This window comes from Crocuta crocuta, unplaced genomic scaffold (assembly GCF_008692635.1).
Source record: "Crocuta crocuta isolate KB4526 unplaced genomic scaffold, BGI_CrCroc_1.0 scaffold113, whole genome shotgun sequence".
Lineage (NCBI taxonomy): Eukaryota > Metazoa > Chordata > Mammalia > Carnivora > Hyaenidae > Crocuta > Crocuta crocuta.
The window spans coordinates 2676615-2697543 of NW_027530368.1; the positions used below are offsets into that span (position 1 = coordinate 2676615).

Consider the following 20929-nt stretch of genomic DNA (forward strand, 5'->3'; position numbering starts at 1 on the left):
ATCATGACCTGAGCTAAAGTTGGACGCTTAACTGACTGAGCCACCCAGGCACCCCTCTCAATGCTATTTTTATCTCTCTGAAAATATCATCAAAAAAGCCATCATAGAAGTGTGGGGTTCCCTTTCTGCCTTGAGATATCCATCACAACATTCTTTTGGCTGCATGGGCTAATTTGGTGAAGCCAGTTGTATACCTTGGTATCTGCAGAATGGAAGAAGGATTTAAATGTATTTGATCTCCTTTGGCAGTGCAAGGACATTTGGGTATAACCTTCAGCTTAGACTTCCTTAACTAGTATGTTCTTCCCCTGTCCTTGATGATGATATACAGTGATCTACTTTCACCTTTATGTACTCTGAGCATCCACATTACCATAGTAAGGTCTGAATTAAATTGATAGATACGCTGAAGAAGAGGAAGGGACTTTAAACTCCACTTGACCTTCTGTAGTTTCTCTTTCAACATCATGCTCAAATCTGTTTTTCCACTTTATTTTTAACTTTTGGAATAAACAAAAATACTAATGATGCTTTTATGGAGCTTAATGAAAAAAAAATGTTTCGGGATTGAAAACCATGACACAAGTTAAAAAAAATATGTGAAAAAGAAAAGACCAGAATAAACTCTGGATTTTTTTTCTTGGATTAATCAAAACAAAAAGAAAAATGTTCAGTCTTTGTGTCTTAAAGTTCTCCTTGGTTCTGAAAACATTTCAACAGCTAAACTTTGTTTGATGTGTTACTCTTTGCATCTGTCTTTGAGATAATCAGAAACCCACATCTTATGGTCAACTAACCTTTGAAAAAGCAGGAAAGAATATCCAATGGAAAAAAGACAGTCTCTTCAACAAATGGTCTTGGGAAAAGTGGGCAACAATATGCAGAAGAATGAAACTGGACCACTTTCTTACACCATACACAAAAACAAAATAAAAATGGATGAAAGACCTAAATGTGAGACAGGAAACTATCAAAATCCTGGAGGAGAACACAGGCAGCAACCTCTTTGACCTTGGCCATAGCAGCTTCTTACTAGACACGTCTCCAGAAGCAAGGGAAACAAAAACAAAAATGAACTATTGGGACTTCATCAAGATAAAAAGCTTCTGCACAGTGAAGGAAATAATCAACAAACCTAAAAGACAACCTATGGAACGGGAGAAGATATTTGCAAATGACATATCTGATAAAGGGTTAGTTAGTATCCAAAATCTATAAAGAACTTACCAAACTCAATACCCCAAAATAATTAATTCAGTTTAGGAATGGACGGAAGACATGAAGAGACATTTTTCCAAAGGAGACATACAGATGGCTGATAGACACAGGAAAAGATGCTCAGCATCACTCATCATCAGGGAAATACAAGTCAAAATGACAATGAGACACCATCTTACTCACACCTGTCAAAATGGCTAAAATTAACAACACAGGAAAAAACAGATGTTGGTGAGGATTTGGAGAAAGGGAAACCATCCCACACTTTTGGTGGGAGTGCGAATTGGTGCAGCCACTCTGGAAAACAGTATGGACGTTCCTCAAAAAGTTAAAAATAGAACTAGCCTATGAACCCAGCAGTTGCACTACTAAGTATTTATCTGAAGGATGCAAAAATGCTGATTCAAAGGGACACATGCACCATGATGTATATAGCAGGATTATCAACAAGAGCCAAACTGTGGGAAAAGCCCAAATGTCCATTAACTGATAAATGGACAAAGAAGATATGGTATACATATACAATGAAGTATTATTACTCAGCCATAAAAAAAAAAATGAAACCTTGCCATTTGCAATGATATGGATAGAGCTAGAGTGTATTATGCTAAGCAAAATAAATTAGTGAGAGAAGGACAAATACCATATGATTCCATTCTTACATAGAATTTAAGAAACAACAGATGAACATAGGGGAATGGGGAAAAAGAGAGGGAAGCAAACCATAAGAAACTTTATTGTTTATTTTTATTGCTACTTTTCAAGGTTTATTTATTTATGTTGGCGGGGGGTGGGGCAGAGAGTTAGAGAAAGAAAGAGTCCCAAGTAGGCTCCCCACCATCAGTGTGAAGCCTGGTGGGGCCTATACTCACAAACTGTGAGATCATGACCTGAGCCAAAATCAGGAGTTGGACACTTAACTGACTGAGCCACCCAGGTGCCCCCAAACTTTTTTTTTTAGAGAAAACATGAGCAGGAGAAAGGGAAGAGGGAGGGAGAGAGAGGGAGAGAGTGAGAGAGTGAGAGAGAGAGTGAGAAAGAGCTCTCTATGCTCAGTGTGGAGCCCAACACCGACCTCAATTCCATGACCCTGGGATCATGACCTGAGCTGAAATCAAGAGTCAGATGCTTAATCCACTGAGCCACCAAGGCATTCCATGAGACTCTTAAGTATATAAACCAAATTGAGGAGTGATGGAAGGAGGTGGGCCAGGGAATGGCTAAATGGGTGGTGGGTATTAAGGAAGGCTCCTGTTGTGATGAGGACTGGATGTTATGTGTAGGTGATGAATCACTAAATTCTACACCTGAAACCAATTTTACCATGTATGTAAACTAACTAGAATTTAAATAAAAGTTGAAATAATAAAAAAAAAGATACCCACATCTCAGCCTCCTATCGTTCCTTCCATTTCTCCATCTTCAGCATACAGGGAGGCTGTCCTCCGGGCCAGGCTCTGTGCTAGAAGCTGGAGATAAAATGGGCAAGACACAGTCTCTGCCCACAAGAGGTTAATGTTCTAGTAAGGAGAAATTGACAGGTGAATGGGCAATCAGAATATAATTTAATAAATTCTGTGATGGCATTCATAACAAAGGAGGAGCACAGTGTCTGGAGCTAGAGAATGTTTCCTAGAAAAATTAAGGTGCAAGCTGAGATTTGAAGAGTGAATGTTAATTAACTCTTAAACTAAACTGGAAGAAAATGGGGAAGAGCAGTTTAGCAGTCCTGGGAACAGGATTCCTTAGTGTTGTGTAGACTTTATTTTTTTTTTATCTTTATTTTAAAAAATTTTTTAAATGTTTTATTTATTTCTGAAAGAGACAGAGAGCCAGAGAGAGACAGAGAGACAGAGGGGCAGCGTGAGCAGGGGAGGGTCAGAGAGAGAGGGAGACACAGAATCAGAAGCAGGCTCCAGGCTCTTAGCTGGCTGTCAGCACAGAGCCTGATGCGGGGCTCGAACCCACGAACTGTGAGATCATGACCTGAGCCAAAGTCGGATGCTTAACTGCTCTGAGCCACCCAGGCACCCCAACATTTTGTAGACTTTAGTTCACTGTTGGTTTTTTTCTTTGATTTGCTTGTTACCTTTGATGACTGAACAATGTTGTGCATTTAGGATACTTTCCTTTGCAAGTAGCAGAATATTGAGGGAAAGTAGAAATAGGAAATTTCCTAAAAATTGGAAATTCCCCTTAAGGAAATATATGAACTCATGTACTATGAAGTTGGGAAAAAGGACTGTTTGAGCATTGGTTCATCATCAAGGACCCAAGTGTTTTCCCCCTCGCCATCCTCAGTTGGCGCTGTCTCCTCTCACCTTGGGATGTTTGCTGCATCCCCAAGCATTGTATTGGACAGTGTCTGAAGTGGAAAAAGCAGTTTCTTTTACTGCATCCTTTAGGAAAGAAAACCTCTTCTTAGATCTTCGCTTTGAAGCTTTTATTTGTCATTGATGAGAGCTGTGTTACCTATTAACTGGTCACTGACATGGGGGATGGAATAACCATGATTGGTTTACAGATTAGTTAGATTACAGAATATTTTACTTACCTCTTGGAGTAGGATGGGAAGGTAAAGCACCAAAACAAATTAGGACTCTTCCAAGAGGAAGAAGAATGAAATAGCTTTTGTGTAGGCACAACTAATAGGCAACTGACTCATCCTTAAGTAGAAGTGTAGGAGTGTGTGTGTGTGAGTGAATGCATGGGTGCCTTTTCTGTTTTCTTTTTGAAAGGGAGAGAGGCAGAGTGCAAATGGAGGAGGGGCAGCAGGAGGGTGAGACACAGAATCCAATGCAGGCTCCTGGCTCTGAGCTGTCAGCACAGAGCCCGACACAGGGTTTGAATCCCACTAACCGCTAGATCATGATCTGAGCTGAAGTTGGATGCTTAACTCGATAAGCCACCCACGCGCCCCTGTATCTTTGTTTTTAAACCACTTAAGCATTGTGTCCAGCATTAGCTTTTCCTTATTGTGTTTTCTTTGGGAGTCAGGTCCAGATGTATCAGTTACAAGCAATGCAATTTTCACTATGGCATTTTAACTTCCTTTGGCCTCAGTTTCCTCTGTTGTATAATAACAGCTTTGTATTCTGTCTCCAAGACCTCTTTCAACTCTGACATTTTAGGGGTTCATGGAACTATTTTGCCTTCTTTGCTGGACAAACCAATGTACTACAGAGGACACTTTCTAGCTGTGCAAATTTGGCAAGTTGCTTCATCTTCTCGGGTTCAGGTTCCTTGTTTATAAAATGGGAATTATGTCTAATTTATAAGGTGCAAAATATTTAAATGAGATAACATATTCTGATAAGATTGTCTATTTTCCTCTTTGGATGGACAGATTCGATGTGATAGGCTGTAGCAAGTGATACAATCCTATAATGCTCTGTTACAGAGGAAAGAGAACTATTTTTGAGTAGAATTCCTGAAGTGCCATTTTAGAAGTTAAAATCTCTCTCTTAAAATGTGCACGAAATGTAGGTGGGGTGTTTGAAAGTATGCATCAGATATAGCTGCTAGCATAAAACATGTTACTTTTTGCAAAAACCTGTGTGTGTGTGCATGTGTTTACGTGGTTGTTTTTGTGTATTAAACTATACATGGCAGCATTTATGTGGTTGACTCAAAATTTAGACTGTAAAAACTTGTTTATTCCTAAGCATTTCTTATTTATCTTTTACTAGGTACTAGAATATTCTTTGGCTTATGACAAATAATGCAGTGGTGCAGTTTGTTTATTTCATAGTCTTATTTAACTGTGGCACACCTGTGGCACAGATACGTTAAAAGCATATAGCTTTTCTGTAAATTCTGCTTTATATTAGAAATGGAAATTTAAATATCAGAGTGCTTTATATAAAAAATCATTTAATAACTAGTTATAAGGCTTAGGCCAGGAGGTATTATAGAATATAGGTTTTAGATTTTTAAGCAGTCTCCCTTACTTGACCACAAGTCAAAGTTTCAAGGAATATTAGAAATGGGTCATCACTAGATGGCAGTCTTTCTCTAGTTTAGGTCATTTATTTGGGGTTGGGGGAGTTGGGAAGCTACTCTTTGTTCAAGTGCAATGTTGACTACGAATATTAGGTTAACTTTTGTAGGTGTAACCTTTCCAGAATATAAGACTTGTTTATTTTTGTTTTTAACATATTATATCTGATAGATATGTTGGTTAGCACTGAGCAAGGCTCAGAAAGACACTTGAAATGCTGGTAGAAATTGAACTGTTAAGTAGTGATCTATAATTGCCTTTTCCTGTGCTGGGCAATTTGAAACAAAACCTTTAAGTCAGTGATTTTTAACCTCTTTGATAACCAGATGGAAACGATGGATCAGTTTCCCTTAAAATTACATATATGTCCTTCTCCCTATAAAATTTGGAAAATGTGGATTTCTTGAAATAATCCCATGGAACACAAGTTTATTAAATATAGTCCAACACCGCTGTTCTAAATATGTGGGTTCTATGTTTTCTGACTTTTTAAACTCTCAAGATATTCAGGGGATCCACTGTAAACATTTGATGTTATTCAGCATTATTATAATTAAAGAGAATAGTGGAATCATAAAGGCCCTAAGATAGGAGAAATAGGTAGGGGCTAGTGATAAGGATGTAGAAAATTTATTAAATTGTTTGGAACCTGTTAACACTGTTTTGGAAGATGCATGATCTTTACATTTTATTGACTTTACTTGAAAGTGGAAATTAATTGTAGATAGTAGGCTGATACTTAAGAGAATTTGTATTTGTAATTTTTTTTCAAAAAAACCTTTTTTTCAAAAAAAATTAAAAAAAATTTTTTTTTAAATGTTTACTTATTTTTGAGAGACAGAGAGACAGAGCATGAGCAGGGGAAGGGCAGAGAGAGAAGGAGACACAGAAGGCTCCAGGCTCTTGAGTTGTCAGCACAGAGCCTGACGCGGGGCTCAAACCCACAAACTGCGAGATCATGACCTGAGCCAAAGTTGGTGCTTAACCCACTCAGCCACTCAGGTGCCTCTGTATCTGTAATTTGTAATTGATTGCCTATTTCCTAAATGAGAAAGCTGAAGGTCAGAGAGATGAACGGAGTTGGCCAAGGATTCATAGCTGCTTAGTTGCATTGCTGAAACCAAGGCTACACAGTCAGACAACTAAAATCTACCTTTCTTTCTTTGATTTATATATTTTTAATAGGAAATTCAGGGAACAAGGGAGGCATTATTGACATGTGATGAATTTCTTAATTTGAGGATTTTCTTCTCCTTGAGTTTTCTTTTGTGATATTACTATGGATATTTGGAAGGAAAAAAAGAAAAGTCCTACATAATAGAAAGAAGTAGATGTGCTACTTAACAGTATTACTAGGTCATGAGAAAACTTAATTTGAAACTAAAGAGTTGTGTAATATTGAATACTTTCTGCTCATGTCATTTAGATTGATATATTTTCACTGGTTATTGCTTTTCTATGAATGACAAGGGATATTAGTATCTTCACATGGTAACCTTTCTTTTCTTTCCTTTCCTTGGAAGGAGAAATTTATGCTTATTTGAGGTTAGTTGAAATGTCAATGGTAGATTATGTCTTGTGTTTGTATTTCAAATAGCTCCTTCAGGCAAGTGGTTATTCTGTAGTGTGTCTTAATTGTCAGAGTGGGGATTGTTTATAATTTATTTGAAGAACTTTTATTTCAAAAGAAGAAGAATGAATCTAGATTGCTCTGGGTTTTCTGAAGTAAGTGTTCAGAATTTTTACTGGAAGCCAAACTTGTATATGTATTATCTGAAGTTACTGCTGAGTTTGGGCAATGGAACATCTACTGAGGAGAGTATGCAAGATGAGGGTCATGAGCTGGTACCTACAAATGATTCTGGAACAAGAAAATGTTGGTAATGAACAAATGTATATTTGTGGAACAAATGTCAGATATCAAAGAGGTTTTAGAGATAGTATTAGTCATTCATGTTGTCAACAGTGAGTGAGTGTTTTACTCATTGCCTACCACCTGGTTGGCGCTGTGGTAGAGGTACAGGGTGAATGTGGCAGACAAAGTTCTTGCCCTGGAGCTTATAATCTAATTGGGATGGGTTTGGTGGGGGAGATAGACAACAAACCATGGATGATGAGAATCAGAAAGTTGTTTGAAGATTCAGAAGATGAGCATTGCTGACATAAGAACAGCAAAAACAAAATTCTTAAGGGAAGAAAAGCCTTAAAAAAAAAAGCCATTGTAGCTGGAACATAGGGGATGGAGGGACGCTAGGGATGGGAACTAGAGAGGAATGAGGTTGGAGAGATAATCAGAGGTTAGATTGTGTAGGATCTTATATGTCTTGGTAAGGATTTAAGATTTTTATTCCTTTGGTAAAGAGAAGCCATTAGAGAGATTAAAGCAGAGGGATAACATCTGAATTACTGCTTTATAAAGATCATTTTAACTGCTGTGTACAGTGTCTGAATGCGGGCAGAATGGGGAGATGGGGAGATGGAGACTTTTGGGAGGCTATTAGTAGTGTGCCAGGGATACAGATTTGGACTAGAGTTGTAGTGGAAATAATGGGATGCAGTCCACTAGTAAGATATGTTTTGGAGGTTGAATTGTCAGGTTTTTTGATCAATTGGATAGGGTGGGTGATGGAAAGAGGTGGACTAGGAGTAATTCCTGCATTTGGATTTTTGACTTGGGCAACTGGAGAGTGCCATAAGTTGTGGTGAGGTGGATGAGTGGTGGGGAGGTTTGGGGAGATAGTTTGGTGATAGATGATTTTTAAATTTGAGGTGGACTTTATTTTTTAAAAATTTATTTTTTTTGAAAGAGAGAGCACTAATGGGGAAGAGGCAGAGAGAGTGAGAGAGAGAGAGAGAGAGAGAGAGAGAGAGAGAGAGAAGGGAGACAGAATCTGAAGCAGGCTCCAGGCTCCGAGCTGTCAGTACAGAGCCTGATGTGGGGCTTAAACCCACAAACTATGAGATCATGACTTGAGCTGAAGCTGGGAGCTCTACTAACTGAGCCACCCAGGCGCCCTGAGATGGCTTTTAAAAATCCAGTTGTGATTGTTAAATAGTAGCCAGATATTTGAGTCTAGTGCTCAGTGCAGTGGTTTGAATTATAGGTGAGGATTAGGAAGTCATTATTATGCATGTAATATTTTAAAGCCTTGGCATGAGATGATATTTCTTGGTAAAAGAGCATAGGTAGAAAAGATAAATTGTTTTAGAATATTTAGAGAAAGAATAGAGATGAGGAGCCTAGAAAGGAGATTGAGAAGGCATGTTAGTGAAAGGTAAAAACCCACACTATTGTGGTATCACTGAATTCTAGAGAAAAGATTGTTTCAAGAAGGGGGGAATCACATTACAGCAAATGCTGCTATTAGGTGGAGCATGATGAATACTAACTATTGGGAGGTGAGGAAAGGAAAAGGAGTTTTGCTGGGAGAGGAGCAGAGACATAAGATGGAGGGAAGTGTATAGGTAAGGACAGTTTCATAAGGTCCCATTTATATAACCATGAGAATGATTTAGTAGAGAAGGGAAATACATGGTGTAAAGGGATGGATAAAAGGAAATAATTGAAGGTATAAAATTCTTGATCAACAAGAAGGATTGACAGACAAGAGCTTGAAACAGTTTTTCCTTTGTTACAGGAAGGGGACAGAGTAAGAGGTAAGAAGGTTGGTTCATTTTAGTGGGAGAAGAAGAAATATTTCTCTATTTTTCTTGTAAAGTGTGTAGTCAAGTCAGTAGTTGAGAGTGAGGGGATGGACAGTTGAGGATGGACTATATCTCACATGTAGTTATTTTGGAGATTACAACGTGATTTTGTGGTGGTGAAGGTGGTGGTAAGGGGGGGATAGTTTTAGGAGTATTATTTAGCAGTATTTATTGAGTGGCCAATTTAAATTTGGGATTATATTGCTAAACTGAGTCTACCTAGCTCAGCTGTGTTTTTCTCCAGTGGCATCAGCTTCTTGGGTAGTATAGTCATGGAGTAATTGAATAGTTGACTTTATTCAAAATTGAGTTTTTCTAGGTAAGTTTCAGAAAGAAAGGTGCAAAGGAGTTGCAATTCAGTTCTTTCATTTTATGATGATAATTCTGTGATGAATACTGTCACACATTTAAGTATTTTTGAATGAAGAGGAAGCAGAATTTCTATTTTCCATAAAAATACTCATCTAGAATTGGGGCAATAGTAATATAATTGGATTACTTTGTGGTGAATGCACCTTCAATATGAAATTTCCACATAAATTTGCTTCTGAGTCTATAATACTGTTTCTGTTTCTTAGAAGTAAATTGGGTGTAATCTTCATGCAATTTTTTTTTAAAGGTCTGTCTATGATGGTGAGGAACATGGACGATTCATGGAGAAGCTTGAAACTCGCATCCGTAATCATGACCGAGAAATTGAGAAAATGTGCAACTTTCATTACCAGGGCTTTGTGGACTCTATAACTGAACTGTTGAAAGTGAGAGGAGAAGCCCAGAAACTCAAAGTAAGGAGACTCTAAGAGGGACTTATTTCTCTGTCCTGTGCTGGGGTTTTGATTAGTGCTAAAGGAGGAGGGATACATTGTAGATTCTGTGTTTGTAATAAAGATACCAAGAAAAGGAATTTGTCCTGAAACATGGATAATTGGGATTATTTTAGCTGAAAAGAATACTCGAAAAGTTAAGCTTTAGTTTGGATAACTACATGTGGATGAGAACCGGCAATAGAATCAGTAACTGTTTCTTTCAGATAGGAATCCAGCTGACTCTTCATGTCATCCATCTACTTCCTTGCTAGGTAAAAGCATCACTGTAGGATGACAGGGTTGTAGAGCATGACTGTAGAAGTCTTTGCAGCATGGTAACCAAGGTCACAGGAAAATAAATCAGTGATAGTTGTGGGGTATCTTCTATCAAAGTGTGGAATTTCATTCTTGATATGACAGATTCAAATTCAGGGAGGACACCAGCTTTATTGGTCTGGTCCAATAAAGGTCTGTTATCTTAGATAACAGATTTTGCTTATTGATCTTAAATCTAACTTACTTCATTGAACTCTTCCATTATTTCTGATAATTTGTGTGTGGATTTCTTTTGAGTTTTCTGTGTTATACTCAAATGTTCTGTAAGTAATGACAGCTTTATTTCATTCTTTCTAGTACTTATGCTTCTAATTTCTTTCTTTCTTTCTTTCTTTCTTTCTTTCTTTCTTTCTTTCTTTCTTTCTGTCTGTCTTTCTGTCTGTCTTTCTGTCTTTCTTTCTTTCTGTCTTTCTTTCTGTCTTTCTTTCTCTTTCTCTCTCTCTCTTTCTCTTTTTCCCTTCCCTTCCCCTTCCCTCTCCTTTTCTTCCCCTCCCCTCTCCTTTTTCTCCTCTCCCCTGTTCCTCCTTTCCCCTCCCCTTCTTCCCTTCTTTTTCTTCTTTTTTTTCCCCCTCTTCCTCCTCCTCTTTTCCTGTTGGAATTTGAATTCAAATCCCAAAAAGATGAACTTGACAGTGAATGTGAAATTCATATAAAAGAATACATTGATAAGAGAAGCAAAGAAGCAACTTTATTGAGGGAGAAAGTGGGCTATTTAAAGCTATAGGGATTTAACAGCTAATGTGACTATAAAACCTAAGCTTCATAAAGCTATCAAACTTTTAAATATGTTTTCTTTAATGTAAAATTTTGTATTTTGCTGTAGAATTATTAATATGTTTGATGGTGGGATTTTGTCCTACTACCCATTGTGTGGAGGTATTATGTACAATATGTACCATATTATCTTTACAAAATCTCTAAATTTCTGCAGTCCAAAACACAGTGGGTCCCAGGGCTTCAAATAAGAGGTTTATGGAGCTGTAACTATCCAGTGTTCTTAAGAAGTATATTATTTCCAACACAATTAAATCTCTTTTTTATTCTTCTCAGTGGCTCCCTTTACCCTCCCCTCCAAGAGTAATAGCTCTTCTGATTTTTTTGTTACGGTGCTTAATGCTTAACTGTTTTAGTTGAAATTAAGTTTAATCTGTTTTTCATTCAACATATGAACATTAATTTCAGATGAACAAAACAGTTAAATAGAAAAGACAAAACCATAAAGGAACTAGTAGAAAGTACAGATGATATTTATGTGATTTGGGGAGTGAGGAATAAATTTCTAAACAAAATTTCTAGCCAGAAAGAAAATTTGTTAGAAACGGCAACATTAAAATGAAAGAATCTTTTCTACATGTAAGTTAAAAACATAAATAATAAAAAAAATTATAAAAATATATTTGCCAAAAAAAAGAAAAAATACATTTGCCAGGTGGTTAATATCCTTAACATAGAAAAAGTCCTGTATAAGTTAAAAGGAAAAACATGAACAGTCTAATAAACTGAGAAATATATGTTAATATATAGTTCACATAAGAAGAAATACAAGAGGACTCTACAATTTATAAAATTAAAAGAATGCCAACTTAAACAATAAAGTGTGACCTAATTAAATGAAAAGATGAAAAAAATGCTGTTTAAGAGTAGAGATTGATACCAGTCAACAGGGAATGCCAGGTTGGAGTGTAGATTGTTACAACCTTTGAGGAGAGCAATTTTATTTATGAATGCTTAAAACTCCACATAGTGTATTTTGTTGTTGTTGTTGTTTTTTTAGATAGAGAGTGTGAGCCGGGGAGTGGCAGTGAGATTGAGAGAGAGAGTGAATGTATCCCAAGCAGGCTTGTACTGTCAGCGCAGAGCCTGATGCAGGGCTCGAACTCAGAACTGTGAGATCATGACCTGAGCCAAAATCAAGAGTCAGACACTTAACTGACTGAGCCACCCAGGCGCCCCAAACTCCACATAATTTTAAAGATTTATTCTAAGGCTAGATGTGTATGTATAAGGATGTTCATATGATTCCTTTTTAATGTGTAAAACTTAATTCAATTTTTTAAATGTTTATTTTTGAAAGAGAGGGAGACAGAGCATTAGTGGGGGCGGGGAAGGGGAGCAGAGAGAGAGGGAGACGCAGATTCCAAAGGAGGCTCCATGCTCTAAGCTCTCAGCACAGAGCCTGCTGTGGTGTTCAAACCCGTGAACTGCAAGATCATGACTTGAGCCAACGATGGACTCTTAACCAATCGAGCCACTTAGGCCCCCCCAAATTTAATTAATTTAACTTAATTATTTTTCCCTGCCCCTCCCTCTAATGTGTACCACTTTAGTATGTCCTTAAAGTCATTTAGTAGAAGATTAGTAAAATAAATCTTGGTACATTCATTTAAAAGAATAATTAATTACAATATATTTCAGAAGGATATCTTATGTGAGAAGGTAGAGAAGGTATTAGAAATGTTTACTTATGTAGTAAGCAATTAAAAAGTGTGACCAATTTGACAATATCTGCCTTTTTAAAATAATTTTTTAAAGTTTATTTATTTTGAGAGAGAGAGAGAGAGAGAGAGAGAGAAAATGAGAGAATGAGAACACATGGGGGAGGGCCAGAGAGAGAAGGAGAAAGAGAATCCCAAGTAGGCTCCATGCTGTCAGCACAGAGCCTGATGTGGGACTCGAACTCACGAACCATGAGATCATGACCTGAGCTGAAGCTGGACACTTAACTGAGCCACCCTGGCACCCCAGTTTGATTATATATAAAATAAAAAGTTGTGCTGATGTTTTGGGGGCTGAAATGGACAATTGAGTTTCAAATGAACAGAAGTGTCTGCAACGTCTGAAAACAGAGATATGGGGCCCTTGCGGGAGCCATGTATACTATTTGTCTTTACTCTGCCAGCCCAACTTTTCCATTCTCACCTCAGGCTGTTCTTTTCTGTGTTTCTTGGATGTGTATATTCCAAACTACTCCCTCTACTCTCTGGGCCCCTGGTCTGTGAGGGACAGCATGAAGCTGTGTCTCTGGTCACTGAAGTAGCAGTACCAGTACCTTGGCAGGTACCACTGAATACTGCCTGTGATGTTCACCAGTTGCTGGTATCACTGGCTGCCTGGTACTCATCTTCTCTTTGTCTTTCTTCCTCCAAATTGTTTCAAGTTTCAAATTCCTTGAGATTGCTCAAGATGCCTCTGAGAGAAAGCATGACTACCGGTTCAGGGTTTTGGACTGCTTCAAGCTCCACTCATTTCCTCTGCAACCTGAGGCTATTAAAGTCTAGCAGCACACCAGGGAGGTTTTGCTGAGGGATCCATTCAACCTGGGTTAAGAACCTATGAAAACTTGAGCTTCTTGAACTCTAGAAAAAAATTTAGAAAATGGGCAAGGTTAAGTATTAACTATTGTCCGTAGTATTTTAACATAACAATGAAGAGAAACTACACTCTCTAGAATGCCCACTATTTCTTTTGATTCACAGTATGTATTTATATTATCTCTCTCCATGTTTATGTTTTCTACATCAAGAGAAGTAGCATTCTGGATAGGCAGCATACTTTCTTCTCTCTCTCTCTCTCTCTCTCTCTTTTTAAAACCGACTCCGTGCCCAGCGTTGAACCCAATGCAGGGCTCAAACTTATGACCCTGAGATCAACACCTGGGCTGAGATCAAGAGTCAGATGCCTAACTGAGCCACCCAGGCACCCCATTTCCTTTCATTTTTATATTAAAGTAGTATTGAAATAGTAATTATTAGAAGAATTGGTTAGGTTCCTGTGAATGTGTTTTAGAACCATTGTTTGTATGAGGTCAGTTTAGTGGGCCATAATCAGTTTTTTAAATAAAAATGGAAATGAAATAGAATAGAGCAGAATAGAAAATAAAAGTATGTATTACAAGGAGTTTTGTTTCAGAGGTAGATGTGTGTGTGTGTGTGTGTGTGTGTGTGTGTGTGTGTGTATTCCTTAAATTTGTGTACTGGCTTGCAGTGTAAAATGTATTTCTTGCAAAGAGTTTGAGGTAAAAAAAAGTTTTAGAAATGGCATCTTTATAAGGTAAATAGAAACCATGATTTTGAATTTAGTAGTATTTATGGAAGGTGGAATTTTATGAGATCTCTAGGATTAAAAAACAAATTATTCTTGAATAACTACTGTGAAGCGGGAGATAGTACAATTTAAGGCATTCTACCCCATTTTTATTCACATTGCCTGAAAGCTTTTTCTTATAGTAAGCTGATATCTTTCCTGTGTTCTAGTAACATCCATTTATTAGTTTGAGTAATAGGCACTATTTTAGGGCAGTACCTTTCTTCTGACTGCCTGTCAGATATTTTAGTACCTTTATTCTGATAGCTCTTCAGATATTTGAAGGACAGCTGTTATTTAGATATAGTATATAGTGTCTAGGTATAGTATATAGTATCTCCACATGAATGTTGTCCCCTTCTTTGGGCTAAAATACCCTTTATTTTTCATGTGTGTAGCTTTGAGTTCTTCTCCAAACATACTCCCATCTAATCGTGTTTCAGTTTGTCAATGGCCTTGCTAAAACATGGCATCTTAATATAACTCTTATCATGTGGTCTTAGAGCCTTATCATCTTACTTATTCTAGTAAACTGTGATCAGCAAACTGTGTCTTGCAGGCCAAATCCAGCTTGTCTCCTATTTTTGTAAATGAAGTTTTACTGGAATGTAGCAATGCCCATTCATCTACATTTTATTTATGGCTGTATTTTTGCTATGGTGGCTGAGAGGAATAGTTACAACAGAGATTATCTACCTAGCTATTTGCAAAAAACAGTTTCCTGAATCCTGCTTTAGACAGTGTTCTATTAGTGTTGTCTTAGCTCCGCATTTGGGATAGCTACATCATACTCTTAATTCATGTTGAGCTAACAGTCCAGTAAAACCAAGTGTTTCACATATGGTACTATTAAATAAATAGTAAAGAGGGAATTTGAGAGTTTCTTCTCTTTCTGTTACTTCATAAAGACTTTCTGGAGAAGGTTGGGTTTTATTTTGTCTGTGAAAAAAGGAGCTGCATTGTGGTAATCTGCTCTGAAAATGATAGTCCAGGTGTAGTATATAGCGTAGGGCAAAGTTTTCAGATGTGTGTTCCTGAAAAACTAGTTTCTTAAGATGATCCTCAATAAAAGGGTGTTATGTTAAATACGTGTGGGAAACATTCTGTATGATATCCCCTTACTGGACATTCATGGTACATGTAGAATATCAAAGGCTTCAAGAAGTCCTGAATAAAGTTACCTGTTTAGTGGAATTTCCCACTAAATTTTAGTGGAATATTTGGGGTGTGTGTGTGTGTGTGTGTGTGTGTGTGTGCGCGCGCGCGCACGCGCGCATGTGCATGTGTGTATCTGCACTGTCTGCACCTCTGTATGCATGTGAAGAATGTCTATTAACTAATATTTCTTGGTGTTCTAAGGGATATAATAGGAAACACTGGGCTAAGGGAATGTCTTAAAAGTGTAAGGAATGGCAGTTATTGGTAGAAGCGGGGGATAGAAAGCCTCCATTAAAAGAAAGCTTTAGAAGTCAATATTGCTCAGATTGGTTGTTGTTTTGAGAGAGAGAAAGGCAGAAGGAGAGGGAGAGAATCTCAAGCAGACTCCATGCTAGGCATGGAGCTTGATCTCATGACCATGAGATCATGGCCTGAGCTGAAATCAAGAGTTGGATGCTCAACCGACTGAGCCACCCAGGCGTCCCTGCTCATGTTTTGATAATATTTGAGATGGTGAGGAAATTGCTACTCTGTGTACTTTATATTTTTATATCAATTGAGTCTCCAAAAGTAGATATCAAAAAACTTGGTACCAGTTCCTTTAAATTACAAACACTAGATAAATTTTAAGGCCCGCTTATATAGTTTTGACTATCAGATGGAAAGATTAATTTTGAAAAATGGAAATATGGAAGTGTTAGAAACTGTTTTGAATTAATGATCCAAAAAGAAGATAAGGGCCTTTGGGTGGCTCAGTTGGTTAAGCATTTGACTTCGACTCTGCTCATGGTCTTGCAGTTCACGAGTTCAAGCCCCACGTTGGGCTTTGTGCTGACAGCTCAAAGCCTGGAGGCTGCTTCAGATTCTGTGTCTCCCTCTCTCACTGCCTCTCCCCCAATCGTGTTTTGTCTCTTCTCTCTCAAAAATAAAGAAACATTTAAAAAAATTTTCAAAAAGAATTAAGATAAAATGTTTTCCATTTTCTCAAAAATAAAGAAACATTTAAAAAAATTTTCCAAAAGAATTAAGATAAAATGTTTTCCAAAATAGGGACATCTGAGTGGCTCAGTTGCTTAAACGTCCAATTCTTCATTTCACCTCAGGTCATGAACTCACGGTTTGTGAGACTGAGGCCTGTGTTGTGTTCTGTGCTGACAGCATGAAACCTGCTTGAGATTCTCTCTCTCCCTCTCACTCTGCCCCTCCCCTGCTTGTGCTCTCTCTCTTTCAAAATTAATAAACTAAAAAAAAAAAATAAAAAAATAAAATTAGGATAATCAGAGAAAATTCGACCTGAGTTAAAAAGCTTAGTTTAGGGGCGCCTGGGTGGCTTAGTCGGTTAAGCGTCCGACTNTTTTAGTTTATACCCAAGTTTTCCAGGAATACATTGGTGAAGTGAGGAATATCTATGATAAAATTTGTTCTTTGTACACATAGTAGAGATGCTAAGGTTCTCTGGGTAATTTTTTTCTATTTTCTGTTTTCTCTCTTTCCAACACTAAAGTGTGATCTTTAGTTGTTTTTTTTTTTTAATTTTTTTTAAAATTTTTTTAATGTTTTTTTTTTTTATTTATTTCTAGGAGAGAGAGAGAGAGACAGGCAGCATGAGCAGGGGAGGGTCAGAGAGAGAGGGAGTCACAGACTGAAACAGGCTTCAGGCTCTGAGCTGGCAGTCAGCACAGAGCCCGACACGGGGCTCGAACCCACGAACCGCGAGATCATGACCTAAGCGAAAGTTGGACGCTTAACCGACTAAGCCACCCAGGCGCCCCAATCTTTAGTTGTTATAGTGTCTTAGTTTGGAATATTCTAAGCTGAACATATCAGTCAGCAAATTTTTTTTCAGTGTTCAAAATATCATGTGGTAGAAAACATCTAGTAGAAAAGTTGATATAATTTAGACCCAAGAGAATGCCATTAAACCAAAACGTGTTGGGCTACTGAAACTACATGAATAACTGTTCTTTTCATTTAAAATGTTGATCTTACCCAACAGTTGTGTAAATGCTTGTTTTTTTATGAGTGCAAATTGTCTTCTCTCCACAGAATCAAGTGACGGATACTAATAGAAAACTGCAACATGAGGGAAAGGAAGTAAGGCCAGTTTACCTTTTGAAAAAATCTTCTGTTTCCTGTCATTCTCTTGTGATGACTGCATTCCTGAAGGCTTAGAAGACCATCAGCAGTGTGTTGGAGGAACTTGGATATTCTCCTTGCTTCTCCCAATGTTTTTTCTGAATTAATATAGCCACTAGAAAGTGTAATGAGAGAGGATGTTTTTCCTAGCTGTGTTTTTAAATCACTTGAGTGGCCACTGCTGTTCCCTCTGTCTGGAATGCTTTTTCCCTAATATTCTACTTCAGACTTTGCTCAGATGTTCTTTTCTTTATGATGCCTTTTATTGAAATTGCAGACTCGCTCTCACACTCCTGTATTCTGTTTAGTTTTACTTTTCCTGCTTTGTTTTTCTCCACTGCACCTATCGTGCTCTACTATTACATATTTTTAGTTGTATGTTTGTTTTCTGTCTGTCTCCTTCCATTAGAAATTAAGCTCCGTGAAGTCGGGGATTTTTGTTTGTTTTGTTCATTGCTATATACCCTCTGCCTGCCTAAACAGTGACTGGCACAAAGTCGGTGCTCCATAAATATTCTTTAAAAAAATGAATCCGTGATTCTGTTAATTGACACAATTGCCATTTAAGCCATCACAGTTTACAAGGTTATTTTACATCCTTTTTCTCACTTCATTCTCATGACTGGCCTATGATAAAGTCGGGACAGGTATTATCACCATTTTATTGGTGAGAAAACTGAAACAGGTGATTTGCTAAAATTTATGTAGTAATTATTTTCTTACTCGCAGACCATCACTGTTCTCTGTATCATGTACTTTCCTTATGGACTTGTACTTATTTAATGTTCGATTTTAGTAGTTTTTAAGACTAGCTTTTGATTGTTTTATCAATGACTTAATCATTGCTGTTCTTTTTTTCTTTTCTGTATGGTATCTGAGCAGGTAACGTTTTTAGGTATGGGTTTGGGATGAATACCAGAAGAAGCTATGTAGATGATTGTTTTTTGAAAGTTTGTCTCAAATATTAAAAATGACGCAGAGAATGCAGTTTCTTCCAGTTAGAGTGTGTTATGATTTGAGATGGGAAGGAAAAGTGAGTTATCCTTCCCTGAACTGGAACTTTTGGACAAGCCGTAACTTCTAAGCATGTGGTTTATTTGTTAAAATAGAGATTGAGTTGAAGATTATTTTTAAGACCCATCTGAAGCGATATAGGGAGGACTGTTTCCCTCAAGGAGCCTTGCACTGATGAGAGAAATATAGGATTTTCTCAGAAGATTTGATGAAACCAAACATAATGAAGAGTCTGAATGAGGTTTGGAGAAAATCTGCAAATTTTTTCTTTTCTTCTGGATTGCCCCTGGATTTTAGGATTTCACTTTAGCCGGCCTTTTCCAGTCTAGTGTGTATCTTGGGGAGAAAATGGGAAACCACGCAGGAATGTTTTACTAGTTGAGAAAGGCAGTTTCTTAGTTCACTTGGCAGGTCTTTCTATGAAACTGTCTGGGATTTTCTGATGAATTGAACACAGGGTGGAAAAATGTGACTGAAAGCTTTTTATTTACAGCTACTGGCATAATTCAGTTTTTTTTTTCCTCTTGCCAAGCTGGTAATAGCAATGGAAGAGCTGAAGCAGTGTCGACTACAACAGAGAAATATTTCAGCCACTGTTGATAAATTAATGCTGTGTCTTCCAGGTGAGGAGCTGGAAATGGATTAGGATTCTTGATGTAATTCCTTTAGCTTTAGTAAGTTTTTCACTTTCTCTGAATAATACGTGTATGCTCTTTTCCCCCTTTTCTTTCAAGTCCTGGAGATGTATAGCAAACTGAGGGACCAGATGAAAACTAAAAGGTAAGATTTTTTTAATTGAATATTTTTTATCATCTAAAATTTCTGTTAATTAGGGTAGTTTTAAGGTCCATATTTAGCCTAACTGTTTAAGAAATAATTAAGTCCACATAACATCCTCTCTAGCCTGGTGTGTATCTGTTGATTTCATCCTGAGACCTGTTCACGTATACTAGTGGTATGCTGATGTATTTTGCCATATATCATGTTTAATAAGAAAAACACTACTCACAGTTTGGTTTTTAGAAGACCTGGTCTTTCAGGGGTAAAACATGTAACTTTCAGTAATAGTTTATTTGAGAAACATGCTTTGGTTTAGTATTGTAGTAGAAAAAATAGTTACTGGTTCTGGTGCAGGGATGAACTAGGGTTCTTCATTGAAACAGAATCCATAGAGAGAGAGAGAGTGTGTGTGTGTATGTATAGAGTGAGAGAGGGAGATACTGACTCATGGATTTTAGGGAACTGGTTCATGTGATTTTGGAGGCTGGCAAGTCAAAATCTGCAGAGGCAGGTGGTAGGTTGGGGTGTCAGGGAAGGACAAATATTGTAACCTGAGTTTGAAGGCAGTCCGCTGTCAGAATTTCCTCTTCCTCAAGGAGTCAGTTTTTCTCTGTTAAAGTCTTTTTGACTGATTAAATGAAGTCCCCCTAAATTATGGAGAGAGTACTCGTCTTTACTCAGAGTCTACTGGTCTGCGTGTCAGTAATTGCATCTAAAAAATACCTTCACAGAAGTATCTAGAACAATATTTGACCAAATATTTGGGCAAAATGACCTAGCTAAGTTGGCCCATAAAATTAATCATCAAGAGGGGCAAGGTCAAGACTAGGTTCAGAGGATTACTTTCCCGCATGTTGTTTTCTTCTGGTTTTATTCCAAAGAACTGTCTAGAGTGACCCTTCTGCTCTCCTTCCCAAGCTAGAGTAAGTGTCCCCACCCTCCCCACCATGGACTGTGCTGCAGTAATGAGGGGATAGGTGAAGCTGTACGATAAACAGGACACATCTTTCTGGAATGTTGATTTTACCTAGGTTTCAAGGGAAAAAGTGTAGAATTAAAAAGTGATATTGAAATAGCAACAGAAATATTGTTACTAGAAACATTAAATCCTCAAGAATTTTAAAGCCTAAAGCATGAAGCATCAGCATTTTTTGAATTTTTTAGACTCCCGTCTTTTTCCCAGGAGGACATGTTCACATACAAGAACATAGGTACGGTAATAGGAGAAGTTCTGTTCATTGAGATATGAAAGTAGTATTATTTTTCTGATAACTTTTTAGTAATGTTCTAAAATTACAGAAGATTACAGAGAATAAAAAAAATACTGTGTACCAGCTTCTCTGTATTAATAGTTTTCCAGCTTTGATTTATATATATGTATATATAAATATATGCATATATATATAAATACATATAGAGAGGTATATAGACTTATGGACAGAGAGAGGTAAAGATAGACATTTGTTACAATTACAGATGAAACTTATGTCCCTTTCCTCAGCCCTATTCCTTTCACTACTTCCCCAAGGAAACCAGTATCATAAATTTGGTGAGTGTCTTTCTAGTCCATGTTTTTAATGTCTGCAAATCATATATTGTATTCGTGTTTTTAAAAACATGTACATGAATGGTTCTCAGTCATTTTTTTGAGATTCATTGATTCAACAAAAATGAATGGAGTACTTACTATATG

The 20929-nt window shown here is 37.4% G+C and overlaps 1 protein-coding gene across 2 annotated transcripts in view; it reads left to right on the plus strand.

Moving 5' to 3' along the window:
* Positions 1-20929, plus strand: part of EXOC6B (exocyst complex component 6B) — a 594589-nt gene that overhangs the window by 77773 nt on the left and 495887 nt on the right. For both annotated transcript variants that reach the window (XM_077766295.1, XM_077766296.1), the window contains exons 2-5: positions 9543-9708; positions 17353-17400; positions 18989-19079; positions 19191-19236. In XM_077766295.1, the coding sequence (XP_077622421.1) occupies positions 9543-9708; positions 17353-17400; positions 18989-19079; positions 19191-19236 (351 nt within the window). The remainder of the gene's footprint in view (positions 1-9542; positions 9709-17352; positions 17401-18988; positions 19080-19190; positions 19237-20929) is intronic.